Source organism: Rhipicephalus microplus, chromosome 3 (assembly GCF_043290135.1).
Source record: "Rhipicephalus microplus isolate Deutch F79 chromosome 3, USDA_Rmic, whole genome shotgun sequence".
NCBI lineage: Eukaryota > Metazoa > Arthropoda > Arachnida > Ixodida > Ixodidae > Rhipicephalus > Rhipicephalus microplus.
The window spans coordinates 167,490,086-167,508,799 of record NC_134702.1 but is presented as its reverse complement, the minus strand read 5'-3'; the positions used below and the strand labels follow the sequence as shown (position 1 = coordinate 167,508,799).

Below are 18,714 nucleotides of genomic sequence, written 5' to 3'. Positions count from 1 at the left end.
TTCAGGAGTCCACTATAAATGTATAGAAATGCGCATTTTTCAAACATTCCAAAGTTTTTTCATGAAACCTCTTGACATTGAGGCGTGATTTGCCCTTCTCACTGGCTCAATTCTACGCTCTCATTTTGATAGAGGTGAAATGCTAAAAGCCCGTATTCTTTGCGATGTCGTTGCTCGTTAAAACACGTGAGATCGTCAAAAGTTTCACAGTACTTCACGACCGCGTGCCTCATGATTGTGTTGTGGTTTTCAGCGCTGAATATTACTATTGATTTGCCCTTCACAAAGTTTTGTACAATACAGCGAACTCTGCTGAGGACAAGCTGACGCTAGTGGACAGTAATTCCTCGTCCATGTCTTCATAAAGAAGGTGCATTCATTATTTTTACCCGTACCACAACACCAAAAGTCGGTTATTTAAACGGTGACAACAGTTAAACTTGGATATTACAAAACTGACCAATTGAGTAGCAACAGTGAACGTTGATTTTAAGGGCACAGTCACGATCACTGGCACACATGCTATCTCGGCCAGCATAAGTGCACTTTCAATGCCAAGAGACTGTATCAAAAAAGCACCTTTCCTTGGAGTGGCGGTATTTGCTTACACCGGCATTTTCTAGGAGTTCGGCAATATCGAATCCAAAACAGTTGGCTTCCAGCCTTACTTCGTATAACATTGCGATTTGTTGCTATGGCATTCATTGCATTGCATTCAATGCACCATCGTGTTGTTGCCAGAGCTAATTGGTTAATTGCGAAAGCTATGGTCCCGCAAACACGCGGCGCATGATGGAAGTGTGTGACGAGTCGACCTTTGAAGATCCGTCGTCACCCGTATCTCGGAGAGCCTCCATTAGTGCCTGATCTGACATCCCCTAAGTAGAGATGGCACAGTTGTCCACTTAAAAAAAAAAAAAAGAGGAAAAAAAAGCAAAGCTTCGCGTTCCCAGGGGCCACTTCATGTGCGTGCATTGACACCATGCATCTGTGCACGGTGCTGAAAACGAAGAGCAAATGACACGGATACTGTTGAAAATTAATTTGTAAAGTGTGCTCCATATGCAGCATGGTTCATATGTGTGACACTAGCTAGAAGCATGGTAGTACTAACACAAATATTTTTTGTTTTTGGTTTGGAGGTGTGGTGAACTTCAATTGTGCCACGGCGCAGCAGGTGGCACTTCCAACATGTTGCAGTCCACATTTCTTTCTCTCCTTCTGCATCACTGACAAAGGCACGGAGGGGGAGAGGAAAGGAGAACAAGTCCCGAGTTAAACGAACAATCAAGTTGGTTGGTATCAAGACTTAGCAACACGCTTCATCTCTACGTTAGTCGCGCGTACCAACGATTGGTGACCTGTAGTCCGGAACATGGAATACAACTGCGAAGAATGCCCTATAGTGGCTGTATTAGACATGAAGCTTCCTTTCTTTTGAACCAGAGACCCGGCACTTTGGTTCACCGAGGTGGAAGCTCAGTTCACCGCACACTGCGCCAGCGCCGACACCACCAAATACCACCACGTAGTGGCCAACATTCCACCTGCCACAGCGAGTAAGGTGCACGACATCCTGCCTGCCCCACCAGCAGATGTGTAGCAGATGTGTATAGAATGCTGAAAGACGTACCAGTTTGCTATCTCACCCCTTCGAAGCCGGTGTGCCTACAGCAGGTACTACTTCGTGAAGCAAAACTGCGCGACACCAGCAGATGTGTATAGAGTGCTGAAAGACGTACCAGTTTGCTATCTCACCCCTTTGAAGTCGGTGTGCCTACAGCAGCTACTACTTCGTGAAGCAAAACTGCGCGAGTACCGCTCAAGCCAACTATTGGGCCAGATGCAGCAACTAGCTTGAAGCACAACAAGCTTCGACAGTCACTTGGTGCTTTCCCTTCAGGGATTGCCTGCGACGGTGTGTATAGACGTCACAGCCTCCGGAGAGATGGATGTTCATAAGATCGCCAAACCAGCTGACCGACTCTCCCCCCCCCCCCCCCCCCCCCACAGTAGTCGCCAACGTCCTTGCCGAAGCTTTGCCATCTCCCGCCTTGCTGGAGATTGGGGCAGAAATTTTTCGCCTTGCCGACACTGTCGCAGCACTACAATCAAGCAGAAGCCAAAGAACACAGTATGCAGCATAACAACAGCGACAGCTGTGCTGGTACCACTGTAAGTTCGGTGGCACTGCACGAAACTGTGTGACACCGTGCGAGACATCAGGAAATGCACCAAGCCTAGCACTGAGAATGACAGGTGCCACCGGCTTGGGGCAAAGTTACTTGTCTGTCTTCTTCCTGACTGATTGCAAAAAAGGCACCCGCTACCTTGCCGACACAGGGTCAAAAGTGAGCGTGCTGCCGGCGTCGCGAGCCCATTGCACAGGCCCGAGCTCGTTGCTATTGTAAGCTGTAAATATCATGACGATACCGGTATACAGGCACCGCTCTTTCTCGCTAAACCTTGGCTTCAAGAGGGCATTCATGTGGATATTTGGGGTAGCCGACATAAAATTTGCTATCCTGAGAGCGGACTTCTTCAGTCACTTTTAGACTTCTTGTTAATGTCCCCTCTCTTAAGATCCCCTCTCTCAAGCAGAAAGCCTACTAAGCATTTGCCTGTCAGCCCTACGCTCGTGATACGACTTGGCACTGCCAATTTTATGGCTATCCTACGAGAGTTCCTTGTGCTGACGTCGCTGCCACGGACCATCACATTTCTACCACAAGAGGGTTCATGCTGCCTGACCCCCCAGAAGCTAAAAGTAGCAAATCAGTTACTCAACCACAAGCTCGAGCTCTGCATAATTCGCCCGTTTGCTAGCTCTTCGGCGTCCCCACTACACATGGTGCCTAAATCTACATCAGGAATCTGGCGACCCCGCGGTTATTATCGACCCCTTAACTGAGCAACCCTGCCCTACCGTTGTCTATTACCAAATATTCATGACGTCATGGCCAACGTGCATAGTGTGACACTTTTCTCGAAGAACGACCTCGTATGTGCACCAACCATGGAATTCCCATGGCCCCAGATGACATCCTCAAAGACAGCGATATCAACACTGTTTGGCCTGTTTGATTCCCTCCACATGCTGTTTCACTTGGGAAACACTGGACAGACATTTCTGCACTTTATTAATGGTGTTTTGCACGGCCATGACTTCTGTGTTGCGTACCTCGACAATTCACTCATGGCAAGTAGCTCATCATACGAGCATGAGGTGCATGTGCAATCTGTGTTTCAGTGCCTGGCAGAGCATAGAATACTGGTGAACACGAGCAAGTTTGAGTTTGGGGTGCACAAGCTGACATTTTTGGTCGAACTGCAGAATTAAACCTCATCCAGGCAAGGTCAAAGCAGTCCAGCAATTCCCACGACCCAACACTAAACATCAGCTCCATGAGTTCCTTGGGCTTGTGAGCTATTACTACAGTTTGATAACTCAGTGTGTAACTATTCTGCTGCCCCTTAACCTCCTGCTGTCGACTCGCAAAGGTACCGCTAAGGAGCTCCACTGGACGGGGGGGTGATCCCGGCTGCGGCGGCTGCATTTCCGATAGAGGCGGAAATGTCGAGGCCCGTGTGCTCAGATTTGGGTGCACGTTAAAGAACCCGAGGTGGTCAAAATTTCTGGAGCCCTCCACTACGGCGTCTCTCATAATCATATGGTGGTTTTGGGACGTTAAACCCCACAAATCAATCAAATCATCTGGACGGAGGGTGCCCAAGCAGCTTTCGAGAAGATCGAGAGACGTCTTGCCAACAACATGCTCCTCATTTACCCACTACTGGGAGTTCTACAGTTTGTTATGGTTGACACATCAGACACAGCTATGAGTGCCGCACTTAATGCATGAAAGGAGTATGGTGACCAATCGCTTTTTCCCCCTGGAAATTGTGGCTCACTGAACAGCAGTACAGCACTTTCGCACCCGAACTGTTAACCGTCTACGCGACAGTCTGACATTTCCTGCATTACTTATTAAAAGGTGCCGTGTTCTTTATCTTAATGAACCACAAACCTCTCGCGTATGCTTTGCCGCCACCGAGTACTGAGGGGGACACCAATGCTACTCATGAATTGAGGCAGATGTCATACATATCTCAATTTACCATGAACATCCTCCACATCAAAGGAGTAGAAAAGGTTGTTGCCGATGCCCTTTTGTATAGCCTTGTTAGCGCCATAATCTTGCTCACAGAAATAGATCTAAACAAAATGGCAGCTGCTCAACACAATAATAATGAATTGTGTTGCCTACAAGAAACGTTGACACCGCTAAACCTGCAGTGGTTCTCCTCGCCAGGTACGGAAAGCCTTTGCTGCGACACGTCTACTGGCAAGGCACAACCAATCTTGCCCACGCACTTTCGTCACGAGGTATTTGCATCGCTACATAAGATGTTACCCCGGGAATCGGAGCTATGCAAAAGCACCTCGCAGCACGTTTCATATGGCCAAGCATAATCATTGACTCCCAACAATGGACTCCTGAATGTCTCACTTTCCCATGCTCCAAGGTACAGCGTCGCACGATGATACTGTTGGAGACACTTCCTAGTCGAGATGCTTGATTTGACCGTGTATTCGTCGACATTGCCGGGCCGTTGCCACCCTGTCGGAGCCAAATATACTTAACAAGAAAAGGTGTGAATCGGTGTATTAACCATGTTAGAAGCCACCATGAATGTAGTCATCATCATTCTCCTTGGTGCACTTTCTTTTCATGGCATACTTGAAGTTTTCAGCATGCTCATGCTTCTTCTCCGATGCCACTAGTCGGTGACTGTCGTTTGTTTTTGGACACGAGCGGCCAGATGACGGAGTGCAGGCTCTCGTTTGGGTTCTGTGTTTTGCCTAGCTGACAACGCTCCAGCCATTTCTTGTCAGAGAGGCGCGTGTAAATAGGCCGCAAGGCATCAACCACATACTCCGGCAGGTTGTAGCAATGATTCGGAGGAGTCTCCTGCTTGGCAACAGCCTTGTTGTACTTGCACCATGACTCTTCACCAGTTGGGCAGTGAGAGTGCTGAGGGCTTGCATCAGTAGATGCTACGTGATAAAAGGTTGCCCAGACAGCATTATTCATGGCCTCAGTGCTTCCTTGGTTGCTTTGTAAAGCCCATCCATAATATGACTTGAGCTTTGTGACCAGCTCGCCTGTCAGTTTGCCCTTGCCGCCAAGGCTTGGCTCTCCTTCGGCTCTTTGTTTTTGCTGGAGGTTTCGAAGTGCTATGCCCATGCGCTTATGCACATGGTTGACACAGTCCTCTTTTTCTATTGGCACGAAGTCATATACCTGTGCCTCCTGCAGACTGTTGAAGGCCCGGCTGTCTCCATCACACAACATGGTTGTGTAGCGGAGCCAATGTTTCTCCAATGGGCGGCCAAATAAAATTTGTGCTGCTTCCACCTCCATTTGTCCTGGCTTACTGGAGGTATTCTTTTGGTAAGTGTGACCAGCTAGCCACTCGGCATACCTTGGGTTGTCCTCCTTCGGCCCTAGCTGGCAGCCCAAACAGAAGTTCTATAGGACGACGAAGTCGAGCACATAACCCGTGAATAGTTCAATCACGGTCCCTACACAAATATGGCATGAGTGGCCCCTGGTCAGCCAAGTCCCATCAAAGGAAACGGCAATATTTTCAGGATTTCCATAGTTGAGTTCGGAATTGTTGCAAAGCGCGCCTCCGACGACGTTACGAAGGGCGCTACGAATCTCACCGCTGCAACCACTGTTTCGAAAGACGGCGACGCCAACACGGTCCCGAAGGCGCCACTGCTTCGAACTCCACCCGAAAGGTCACCAGCCGTTTGGTAGCATAGGTTTCTCAGCTCGCGACTGCTTCTGTGCAGAGCTGATAGACGAGCGGACGAGACGACGGTGAGTTAAACAAGGTTTATGTACAGCATATATACAGAGGCGTTACGAATTCGGCACTGGGGCCGACAGCTTAGAGACCCGAAGAGCCGAGCTCTCCGCTCTAACACATAGGTCTGCTGCTAACACATAGCTCAACTCTCTATCACATAGCTCTCTTCTCTGACACACAGCTCAACTCTCTATCACATAGCTCTCTTCTCTGACACACGTCTGCTCTCCAACAGGTCTGCTGCTCACACATACGTCTGCTGCTCCACATTCCAATGAGGCGAAATGTCACAGCTGATGGCTGTGCACTCAAAGCTATTATTATAACACTCTAGGTGGTTAGTTGACCAAGGTTCCCACACTACCAGGTTTGTCATGTACGACTCCAGATTTTATCCCTCCCTGTTCTCCCTTGGTCACTGAAGCCAACAGGCATACTTCACTGATCTTTCATCTACACATTAAGGCTCCTTGTGTGGCTTGCTTTTGTTCCCTTGCTCAATAACTACCGTAAAAACGGAGATATAGATGGGACCGCAATATAGGTTGACCCCTCAAACTTTGAACTCCGAAAAATAACTTTTTAAAAATCGCAGAGTATCGTGGTACTTCCCTAACTTCGTGAATACGCGAACAACCAGGAGTAACATTTCTTCTTATTTGGGCACTAAAATTACGTAGTTAAACACCAGAAGACCACAAAGAGCTGTCGCTCAGACTCGTCTGAACTTCAGTCCAACGACGTCTGTTTTCCACAAGTAACGTCCAAGAGTGCATCGTCCTCTGTTTTATTCAGTGCATAACTGATGCAGCATTTGTGGGAAGACAAAAGAACGCTGCCTCAGTGCAATGCTTTTCCGTTTCATAAATAGGTGCACCCACGATGGCGATCCCTTGAGTTACTCAAGGGAGAGTCGCGCACTATCTCGAGAGCTTTCAGGCGGATACGTTATGCTGTTACGGGTAGCGACCTTACACGCAGCTCCCGAACGAATTCAGCGAGTAGCATTTCCAGTTTGGGGTGCACAGCATTCTGTACACGAAACGTTGTTTGTTTTTTGGTTGCTGCTGAATGTGTTGTACTGCTTGTGGCTTTTCCAGTATCAAACGCTTTTCTCAGATGCACCGAATTCTAGTTTTGCTGCCAGGTTGCATTGTGCTTTGGCACACTCGTTAACTTTTTTTTGAAAAGCCTATCCATGAGCTTTCGTCGACTGCCACTCATTTCTGAAGGAAATAGAAAAACCGCAGACTTGCAGCAGATAACCGAGGCAAAATGGCGTTGCTAGAACACTGTAGGCCTTGCCTAGCCTTGTCCAATGACGCTGCTGCTGATGCTCACGATGGCAATAGATAGAGGCTTTAAACTTCAGCTGCCCATTCTTGTTAGACTCACATTTTCTTCTGCCAATGGCCGGTACACAAGACGAGGGTCAAATTTTCATTGTGTTTTCATTGCATCGAACACAAATTCGATTTATATTCCGGTTTTTACTGTACATATGCGCGCTTGCCATTTTACAATCAAAAGTGCTCTGTCACGCTGATGGCCTTGCAATAATGATCAAGCCGTACTGGGCACAAGGTAATAACACAAGGAAGTCCTGCAAGATGGATGATTACTTTTATGCGACAATAAGACACCCCTAATAGGCCTTTCTTTTTTAAATTGAGCCACAACTGCCAGTGGCAAAGGCACTATTTTGCTGCAATGTGACCACCTTTGATGCACAGGCTGCTGATGACGCTAAACTGACGTTGGCAAAAACAGTGAGGCCGCTGAAACATAGTTACGGAGGATTGATTGCACGAGATACTGCCATGAGAGTTTGATGACGTATTACAAATTTCCAAAGGTGCTGTTGGGAAAGCGGCATAAGCATGTAGCGAGTGCCTCAAATTTTTCTCACCTTACATGTGCATAGTTGGCAATTGTGCGCAACCATCAAATCATTTTTTATTTATGCTCGCTTTACTGACAAGGTTGCACAGCTTACAGACGACTTGTCGGGCTTTCGTCGGTGCATGCAACTAAGTTCTTGCGACAATCACTTAGCGAAAAATGGCACAGCTACAAAAGATACACATTACCTGCTGCATTGTCAAGCTGAGCGTGCCTAGCTAGTTGCTTGCAATGCGTGTCGCCCAAGCTCACTCCATCAGGGCCATCCGTTGTAACATACGCGTACATTTTCCCTCGTGCAGTAACATTTTTTGGGGGAGCTTGATCAGCCCTAGATCGGGCATAGGTGCTATGAGTATTTTGTTGGGCCAATGCAGTAGCGGTGAGTTGCCTTAATTTTCGTAAGTGATACACACTTTAATGAAGCGGTTTCGTGCACAAAGGCACGCCAATGAACAGTGGGTTCGGTACAGTTAAAGTACGTTTACACGAGCGGAAACAGTGATAAACCACCAAGCCACACATACTGCAAAGGAGGCACTTCATGGCTTCGATTTTTTAAGATGTTTATCATTAGTAGAAGTGTCATGATTAGAGACTGGATTATAGGCAAATGCCTATTTTCTTCCTTGCGTCCTTATCATGCCATTTTGATATATGAGCATGAATTAGAGGTTAAGAACGGCTTTTGTGGTGTTTTTATGGTGCCTATGAATGACTATTTTAGGTTTTCATGCCTAAATGCCTATAAGTGCATATAAATGCCTCTATTTCAAATAAGCACCTATATGAGCGCTATTTAAGCCCAAATTTTATTTTCGAGCGCCAGTTGAAACCCTTATTCATGTATAAAAGGCGACATTTACTTTATACAACGGAGCCCGAGGCAGGTGCCGGCATGTTGACAATCAACGGTGTACTTGGCATACATTCACCCTATGACTGAATACGCTTGTGCCGTATGACATCCCTTGGTACATGTCTTTAAGTGACAAAGATGATAAAGTACAGAACCGGGCTGCAAAGTTTGATGTAAGGCATTACTCAAAAAATGACAGCTGTACCAAATATGAAAAATAAACAAGGAAGGGAAGTGCTATCATCACGTCGAATTAATCTGCTGTTGAAGCTCCTATGTCTAACATTTTATGGGAAAACTCGCATTAGAAAATGATTGTACCTAAACAGTCCTCTTTGCGCAATGGTGAGTATTAAAATTGAAGATTGTAGTATCAGATCTAATTTTTATACACTTCGTTCTTTGTTAGTTTCCAGACTGAATTAAATGGCCTATAAAGTTAACAAGTGTACCGTATCAATGAAGGCGTGATTTATTTGACATTGTAATGTGTTTTTCTCTTCAAGAGATCTAATAGTCATCGTACGTGATGCTAATATTTACCTCCAAAATTTATCGCAGTGGTTAAGTGCAAATCAGCTACTTTTAAATACACAAAAAACTAAGTATATTACTTTTTTCTGCTATAAGTAAACCGGTCGAACGTCAAGATGCTATATCGTTCGAATCATAAGTGTTACAACAAGTTTCAGAATGTAAGTTTCTTGATGTCCATTTCCACGAATCCCTTCGGTGGACGTATCATGTAAATTATGTAAAACGTAGTATAGCCCAAACAATTGGCGCCCTAAACAAACTTCGTATGTTGTTACCCAAAAACATAAAACGAAAACTTTCCTTTGTACTGTTCACACAAGGCTACAGTATTGTATACTAGTTTGGGGTGCTACGTCAAAAACAAACATTCATGTTCTTTATTTAATGCAAGAACGTGGTTTACGATTCATTCACAACTTATCAAGTCGACAACATGTTTCTTCCTATTTTAAATATAGCTACATATTGACTATTAAGGACATATATAATCAACGCCTAGCCGAAACTGCCTTCCTGAACTTGAAATAAGACCCAGAAATATTTTTATCATTATACACTAATCCTGATCCGGATTATAGTCTCGCACTGCATTTAAAAAAATTCAGACTAGGACAGGATATGGCATACAACTGCTCCAATGGCAGATACCAACTCTTATGTACCCTTCTCTACATGATGTGATGCACAGCTGCTCTTCTTTGCTAGTCTTCCGGAAAAAAAGTTAAAACAGCTTCTACTCGAGCAATAATGTCATGTTCTTCTGTGTTCTCTTTTGTAGTTCTATTATTGTGTGCGAATGTGTTTTTGTGTTTTTTTGTAAAAATGCTTTCATGTTAAATGTCTGTAAAAAAAAATTTTTTTGGTGTGTAACAAGAGTTATTTTATTACACATATTTATGCTTACAAAGTTTGACTACAGATTTCAGAAATGGAATACAAACTGTGTATGGTTTGCCTGATAGTGTTGTATGGTTGAACATACAATTGTAGAAGGTTTTTCAATTAGTTTCTAAGCTATTTGCATTTTGTATTAAAATGCTGCTTGTGTGATTGTGCTGCCTGGGACTAGGGGCCTAGTCAGGCAACTTTAAATGTTGCCGAAAGAGGTTGCCCAAGGCAGCCTCTTTTGTTGCCAAAAAAATAAACAATTCAATTCAACCTATCTGCTGCAGTGCCTTTGCATAAAAATTGTGATTTGCGTGCGGCTTTTGTTTTACTTGTAATTTACTTCTTTAAGCACCCTCTCTAGGTGACATAAGAAGTTGTAGTTAGACACTAGAACTTCTTGCATGCCCAATGAAAAGCTTTCTACCACAGATTTTTCAAATTGATTCGCTACTAGCCACAAAACCATGATGCAAAGAGGCAAGCTTGAATTTCTTTGCTCTTGCCCCATGTAGCCATCGCGAGCCTAATCCCTTCCTTGCTATCTTCGGTATCAGGGCTGGAGGTTCACATGATGCAAACACACCAAGAACATGTGCAAGCAAGGTCGTGCGCACATGACATGCCCCAGCCTACTAGAGCACGCGCGCCATCGATGTTGTGCCACTTCAGCGGTCTCTGTTGTGTGTTACCCGTTTCTGTGGGATAGATCTGTCAGTGGACGTACTTTTCGAGAGGCTGGGACGCATCATGTATTGTAACCGCGATACACGACGTTGCTCTGCTGAAACTGGGGTCAGAGACGACGCACAAAACACAAGCAAAGTGCTGTCAGGGTTGGCGAAGGCATGATGCAGGAATTTGAAGACAAACGCAAAAGAAATGTGGTAGTAGTGGTAGTATGTGTGGTCGGAATGCAGCCTGCAATATTTGGGTCATCAGAGGAGCACCCTATAGCCACTGGTCCACCGAGGCGGATGTGAAATGAGAACAATTAGCCTCTGAAAATAAAAATAACAAGCTGGCATTCAATTCGCACATTTTAAAATTTTTCACAGCTCTAAATCATTATACTCATTTTGAAAAGGCAGCGCAAGGATTTGGGAAAAAGAAAGACATAGAGAGAAAGAACGCTGTATTTCTTTTCCCTTTGTCTTTGCGCTTCTCTTTCAAAATGATAGGAAGCAGCTAGCTCAAACCAAAGTACTCCTCATTTATGCTACACAACAGAATACACAAATCACACATGCCAACTAGAATAAATCACGTTCAAGGCTCTTAGTGTAGTAGCTTTTTAGAATGCAAAATATAATCTGGAAGTGGGACATTTTTCATCTTTTTTTAGCTATAGCCAGCATTTAACCAAGATCTGATGAAGATTGTATGGTGAGTGACATCAGAGCACCAATGTCAACATAAAGGAGCGACGTAATGTCAGGATCATTCCTTGCTCTACGTCCCTCCCTCCATCTTGGAAACGCATGCCCGCGAGAAGGTCAAGTGGCATTCAGTACAAATTTTGCGTATTTCTGTAACACCTGGCATTCCAAAATTTAACAGGCATGATTCTGAGTGCCCAGTACATTCATTACGCTTGTCAGCTTCAAATGCCCATACTTAGTGAGGAGCCCTGTAAGTTGTTCACCGACAGCAGAGAAATTACGCGATTAAACCTGGCATCCCTCTCTTCTGGGGTATCAGTGGTCTGGTTGTTTACTCCTGCGCTGCCTTTCCCAGCCAGGACGAAGGAAAAGAAACCCAGTAGAGTGGGGATTGATTGATATGTGGGGTTTAACGTCCCAAAACCACCATATGATTATGAGAGACGCCGTAGTGGAGGGCTCCGGAAATTTAGACCACCTGGGGTTCTTTAACGTGCACCCAAATCTGAGCACACGGGCCTACAACATTTCAGCCTAGTAGAGTGGGGATTGGACGATGGACACGACTCAAAATGCGGGACAATAAAATTAAAATCCGTAATCTGCAAATCGCGTGGGAAATGCATGCCTATGTTCAACCGTTAGTGCCTTTGTTCTGCCTTAAGCAAAACCATTTTTTTGCTTCTTATCGTAGATAGAAATCACCAGTCTTTGTTTTAAAATATTTCAATTTTCGTATAACTTGATTGTGCCTATATTTATGATATTGAAGGCCTAAAACCTGTCTTCTACCTGTATACCTGTCTTTGGCACCTAAAACACGCTTTTTTAGTGCCTAAACATCCGGCCTCTAGTCATGATTACGTATGTTCCGGCACGTTCATCGGTAGAAGTCATCACACTCCAGTGTATTTATGTGTAGGGATCATGACATTTGCGCCGAAGTTGCAGTAATCATTGCATGGTCAACTGTTGATGCACTTATCTTAAAGGGACACTAAAGAGGAAAACAATTTTTCTCGTAATGCTAAGGCACAATGTCACAATTTCGAAAACAAAATTCTTACCACTGCACGATGCTTGGTAAGCGAGCAAATGCGCAAAAAGAAAACGACACTGGAGCTAAAAAGAAAACGAGAGTGGAGCTGCTACTTCGAGAATACCGTAACAAACACCGTGACGTCATCGATTTTCAAGGAGTCTATTGGGCCCTATGTAGCTCCTAGATGAAAAAAAGTGAAGTACGTTGTGATCTGTGGGTGCCAGCGACCTAGCATACGAAGCTTCTGAAAATTTCATCGGTGAATGTCATGAAAATACGAAAAATAATTTTCAACCTTTTTGACATCAAGCGCATGCAGTACAGCGCACTATTTAAAACTGAAAAATAAAAAATGAAGCATTTCATCTGCTATTTATGAACTTACAGTAGTGAAACACATGGTATTACAGTTCTTAATGAAAACCACGTCATTTATTTGGTTTAGTATCTTCATAAAGGTACTAAATCGGAAGTTCTTTACAATAACATATGTCACTGGACATTAGAAAAGATAGAATATTTGAAACTTTTAAATATGTGGTCTTCGGCTCGAATACAAATGTATTACGATTGCAACATTTGATAAATATTCAAAATTACCACCTGTTTTGTGCACCTCACTCCTATGACATGTCCGAATAATGTATGAGCACGTCAGATGTCCTCTCGCACAGAGTGTTGGCTTATTGCATTGGCATGTGCTGTTTCGTTGATCGTTGATTAGTTGTGTATCATGGCAGGCTGCAGGTTTTTCACTCTACCGACTCTTTGTGTGGCTTAAGTGATAAGTATCCATATTTACCTTGTTTTCATGCTGTGTTTCAGACTCCCATTCACGGAAAAGACTGTTGAATGTAGACAGCAGAGGTGGGATCAGGGACCAAAAATGGCACCTAGTGTGAACCAGCATTCAGTGCTTTACGCTGGAATGGAACTGGACCTAAGTATGCAAGGCAGACAGCAGCCAGACAGGAGTGCACTTCGAAGCCCATTAGGGTGTCGTCCAAGAGGAAATGTGAGTGACACTTGCAGCACAGCCCAGCACAGCACCCAGGCACCAAAGAGGAAAGTTGCCAAAGTGAGCAGCCAGCAAGCCATTCTACAAGGCGTTCTTTCAAGTCAAAGCTCTAGGCAAGGACAGCTGGCATATTCAGCTGCTGGCAAGCCTCAACAGGGCCGCCAAGTAAATGTGGAGCTGAGGGATCCTTCACAACTCATCTACACAGGGCCACAGCACACTGGGCAGAATGAAATGGCTTCCGTACAGCAAAGTGTCATGAGTTCGAGGCAGCGCGAAGAGCTTGCAAAGCAGATTGCTTGGATGAGTGCGAATGCCCATACTTTTCCAAGAAACTTGCAAGGCTCGGCAGGGCCTCCCGATTGGGTTAGAAGAACAGTGCTATCGGATGATGCTTCAAGACCTGCTCATGCACAGAGTTTCTCACCACAGTCAGATTTACTGCAAGGATCTAGCAATGCACACGCACAACTCCAAGAGCGTGAGCCATGTTTACTGCAGCAGCATGAGCGAGGACAACAGTATGCAGCTAATACTAATGCATCAAGTTTTCTACCTTCACCGTCGGCAAGTTATGGTTTCCGAGCCGTTCCCATGGACACTGCATTGATTGAAGTAGAAAAAGAAGTACTAGACCGGCTACAGATGCAAAGTTATCTCGACCAGATCGTGCACAAAGTAAAAGCTGGAAAAGCAGCTCCTGTCCAACAGCCAGGACACTCTGAGGCACTGAAACAAAGGCAGCTGTCTCAAAGAGAACTGCTCTTGCGGCAGCAGATAAACAATGCTCTACATGCATTTGCAATAAGTGCACCCCAGAAGGCCCAGCAGTGGCACTTTCGAGCCTATCAATCCTACCAGCGACCGCTGCAGGACCCCACTGTAGAGCTCTCATGCGACTCTTCAGCACAGGCAAGGGTTGACAGGAACAACAGCAGTGCAGGCATTTCTCAAGAAAGCACTTCATCAGAATCCCCTGTAGGATTCGTGCGACCTTGGACTGCTCAGTCGAAACAGCCCAAGCCTTACTCAGCATGTCAGGATACGCTGCAGAGGTGGAAGAATCGGCAGTTGGATGGAGCGCCCAAATCGGGGTTGCCAGAGGATGCCGCAGAACAAATTCTAGACGAGTACAGAGTAGATGCAAACGCCCATCCTCGGCAGACCACGGAGGCACAAAACCATGTGTTCATGCACCAAGTTTTTCTGCCAGAGCCAAATAGAAACACCGCACATTGTGATATTTCTAATCACACACCGGTGCCTCATACATCTGTGTCAGGGCGAAAAAGGAACATTGGGGCACGATCCAAAGTTTCCTCTTCAGCACTAGTGCAACAAGAAGTTTCTGGGCCACAGCAAAGTCCTAACTCAATGGCAAGGTCTGGTGTACCTGGCAGGGCCTATAGAGAGCGAAGCACGTCAACATGGCATCCACCGACCTCCATTCATGATCCTCCTGCTTAAGCTGAAGTTTCCAGTAGCCATCTTTCAGAAGATGTTGGTGGCACTTCTCTTTGACTGCCAAGCCAGCAGATCTCAAGGGAAGGCTTAGTGCTCCAGCCTGTACCAGGACAACTCCCGAATTCAGGGCAAGGCATATTGCCACAGTGACTGCCTTCTGTGACAGTACACCGCACATTGTGATATTTCGAATCACATACCGGTGCCCCATACATCTGTATCAGGGCGAAAAAGGAACATTGGGGCACGACCCAAAGTTTCCTCTTCAGCACTAGTGCAACAAGAACTTTCTGCGCCACAGCAAAGTCCTAACTCAATGGCAGGGTCTGGTGTACCTGGCAGGGCCTATAGAGAGTGAACCACGTCAACATGGCATCCACCGACCTCCATTCATGATTCTCCTGCTTAATCTGAAGTTTCCAGTAGCCATCTTGCAGAAGATGGTGGTGGCACTTCTCTTTGACTGCCAAGCCAGCAGATCTCAAGGGAAGGCTTAGTGTTCCAGCCCGTACCAGGACAACTCCCTTAGTGTTCCAGCCCGTACCAGGACAACTCCCGAATTCAGGGCAAGGCATATTGCCACAGTGACTGCCTTCTGTGAGAGTAAAGCTTTGTGTTGGGCATTATGTGCAATAAGTGATGAGTGATCAGTACTTTAACTCTGGTAGTTGATCGTACTTTAACTCTGGCAGTTAATCGCAGCGGCCATTGCATTTTTTCTTGCCAATATGTTCACACAGGGTGTCTGTTTGTGATACCTACGGTCAAGGCTTTCTCAAGAGAAGCAGATGAGCTGCATTTTTAGAAAAGTCCTCCAAGGTTGCAATTTGGTTGCAATTTGTGTGTTTGTAACATTGATGGGAAATTTGCATTTTTAGGCTACCATTCATCTCAATGTACACTTAGCATTTAAGTTATTTGCACCCAGAGGCCACTGTGCCAGAATTTTATAATACTCATTTCTGTTACTTCATTTGACAATTAAAAAAAAAAGACTTGTGCAAAGTGTAATTGTATCAATGTGCTCAGTGCAAAACTTACTAGTTGTTGAATTTATTTTTGTGTGTTCCTATACAAGACCCTTTTCTTCGCTTTGTTTGGTGCAAGAGTTTTGTGTTGCATTTATTGAAGTACTGTAATAGTGTACAGAAGTTGATGTTGAGTGTTAAAGTGAATGCCTACATAGAACTTAGAGATATGACAGCCTGCCACATTTTTATTACTTGAATGTTTTAGGTCTGTGAAAGCAGAAGGCAAGCTGGTTGAAAGGAAACGTGCCGAAATGTTATTGTCACCTTGTTTGAGTAAATTGTGACTAGTGAATGATTTGGCTGCAGCACAACATGTTTGTTACCTGTAGAAGTTACAGTTGTCACAAGCAAATGGAATTGTGCACAGATCACTCAGGAGTTGTTGATAGTAAATGTGTCACCTGCAGGTGGTACTGTAGATGTACTAACGAGGTATATAATGCTGTACATGCCGCACAAAATGGCCTTGGGCATGAATATTTTTTTCCAGAATTCTCCAAAGGGTCCGATTGGGCTATATCGAAATTTATGCTTTACTAATCAGGCTTTCATGCTTCTAAGATTTGCACATCCTTTCATATATGTGGCTCCTTGGAAGATTTTGCAGCATGTGCACTTTATTTAGGCACTTAAAGTGACTGCTTTTGGGTTTGCAAATAAATTACATATTGCAGTTTAAGTGTCGTATGGATGCAGTGGCAGAAAAGCGGCAAATAATGTTTAAATTGAAATATATGCTGCTGGAAATCAAGCGCTTATCAAATTATTTTACAAGCCCTTTTCTTTCCTGAACGGGCACACAGGTTGTGCCTTGGCTAGAAGAAATCTAGCCTTGTTACTGTCGTGTACGCAGGGATAATTTTAGTTCCAGGTTAGCGATGTTCATGGCATGCTTAGTCTCTGATGTTATTGTGATTGCTTTCGAGCACAGTTAACGGAGTTCGAAAATGGAAGAAATGCAATGAGTCCCGCGAGCCTGTGTGCTTTTTTGCTTAAAATTTACTGCGATGGGATGTGCATATGCAGTGAATTTGGCTACATTTGAAGATTCACGACCACTTGAGTCATCAAATGATTGAAGACCGCATGTCCATTGCCATGTGCACTAGCTGCTGAAGCACGAATAGATTTTGTAGCCTATGGAAAGTTGCCCAAAAGCTTCGGTATTCCACACCCTTCTGAAGTTTTTGATTCATTTCCTTTTTTGCTAGTCTTTCAAGAGCCATTTGCTTTCGGCTCGGCAAGTGGCAAAGGGTTGTGCCTTCAAACAGTAAACATCTATATTCATTCATTTTCTATAGCCCTGTAGTTGTTAATGTTGAAGTTTTATGCATATTTTTGTTCTGTGAATAGTGTCCTCATTGTTCTTGCCAGAGATTCTCATCATAAAATGTTTCCTCATTTCTCTTTGTCTCCTTAGCTCAGTGGGCATCAAGCCATATAAGATCATTATTGTTTGGATGTACATGTCATGTGGAAATAAACTGCTCGTTTCTGTTTGCAGTATTTTAGTGCATACTTTTTGGTGCTTCATGATTTTTTGTCCTCAATTTTCAAAATCGCACTGTGCAGTGCTTGTCCACATAGCTTCTTGATCTTACAACTGCTTCAATGTAGTCTGTGGTGATGCGCTGTCAAACTTTTGGGCATAGCCGACATGCCATTCATTGTCACCACTGGTCAGACACAGCTGCATGCACAACTTCTTTGGCAATGGGGAGTGTTAAAGCAGGCAACGAAGCAGAATACACCACTCACCACACATATTCTCGAGGCATCGGGAAGGGCCAGTGCCGCTACCACTTATGAAATAAAGGCAATAAACTATAGTTTATATTTTGTACAGAATTTCTTTGCTCATGCTTGATCAATCTGGGCATGCCAAAAATGGAGAAGAAACCTTCATGCATGAACTACCTCGACGTTCTAAACAATGTATTGAATCGCTGCAAAGGTAGCTTTACCTGTTCACGCCCACCGGCCATGCCGACTAGTTCTTCTGCAATGAGTAATGGCATGATTTTGAGAAAACATTGTATTGAATCGCTGCAGGGGTAGTTTTACCGGCTTACGCACACCGGCCATGCCCACTAGTTCTGCAATGAGTAATGGCACAATTTTGAGGCACCCCAGAAGGAGGAAGAGGAGAAAAACTTTATTCAACAGAGGAGTTTGGAGCTCGCAGGCTCCCGGGCCCCCGCACGACCCCCTTGCGCTCAAGCGTTCATTTGGTGGTGGTCCATGACGCTGGCAGCCCGGTCGGCCGCCATGGTCTGCTCAACCGGGTCCTCTGAGCGCAGTAGGGTCTCCCAATCCTCCCAAGTCTTTAGGTGCTCTAGGGCCCGCGGGGGAGCATCCGCCGGGCAGTGAGAAAGGATGTGTATAGCAGAAGCATGAGGTTCAGGGCAAAGGGTACAGGCTGAGGTGAGGAAAAGGGGGTGACAGTGCGATAGAATGAGAGGAGAGGGAAGAGTGTGAGTTTGTAGCTGGCGCCAGAGGGTTGCCTGTCGGTTGCTCAGGGACTTGTGCGGTGGGGGATATAGCTGACGTGCTGCCCTATAGGCCTGAGCTCGTTGAAAGTGTGCGCGCGGTCCTTCGTGAATCCCAGATCGGAGGCCGCGGGAGCCCGGTTTAAAGAACCTCGGGCTAAGAGGTTGGCGGCCTCGTTTCCAGGATTCCCGCAGTGCGCGGGCACCCAAATCAACTCCACTTGA

The 18,714-nt window shown here is 45.2% G+C and overlaps 1 protein-coding gene across 4 annotated transcripts in view; it reads left to right on the top strand.

Annotated features, from left to right (window-relative positions):
- Window positions 1-17,506, top strand: part of LOC119184640 (uncharacterized) — a 91,853-nt gene extending 74,347 nt beyond the window's left edge. For all 4 annotated transcript variants that reach the window (XM_075890473.1, XM_075890472.1, XM_075890475.1 and 1 more), the window contains one exon: window positions 13,313-17,506. In XM_075890473.1, coding sequence (XP_075746588.1) covers window positions 13,313-14,972 — 1,660 coding nt within the window. In that variant the 3' untranslated portion in view covers window positions 14,973-17,506. The remainder of the gene's footprint in view (window positions 1-13,312) is intronic.
- The last annotated feature ends 1,208 nt before the right edge of the window (window positions 17,507-18,714 follow it).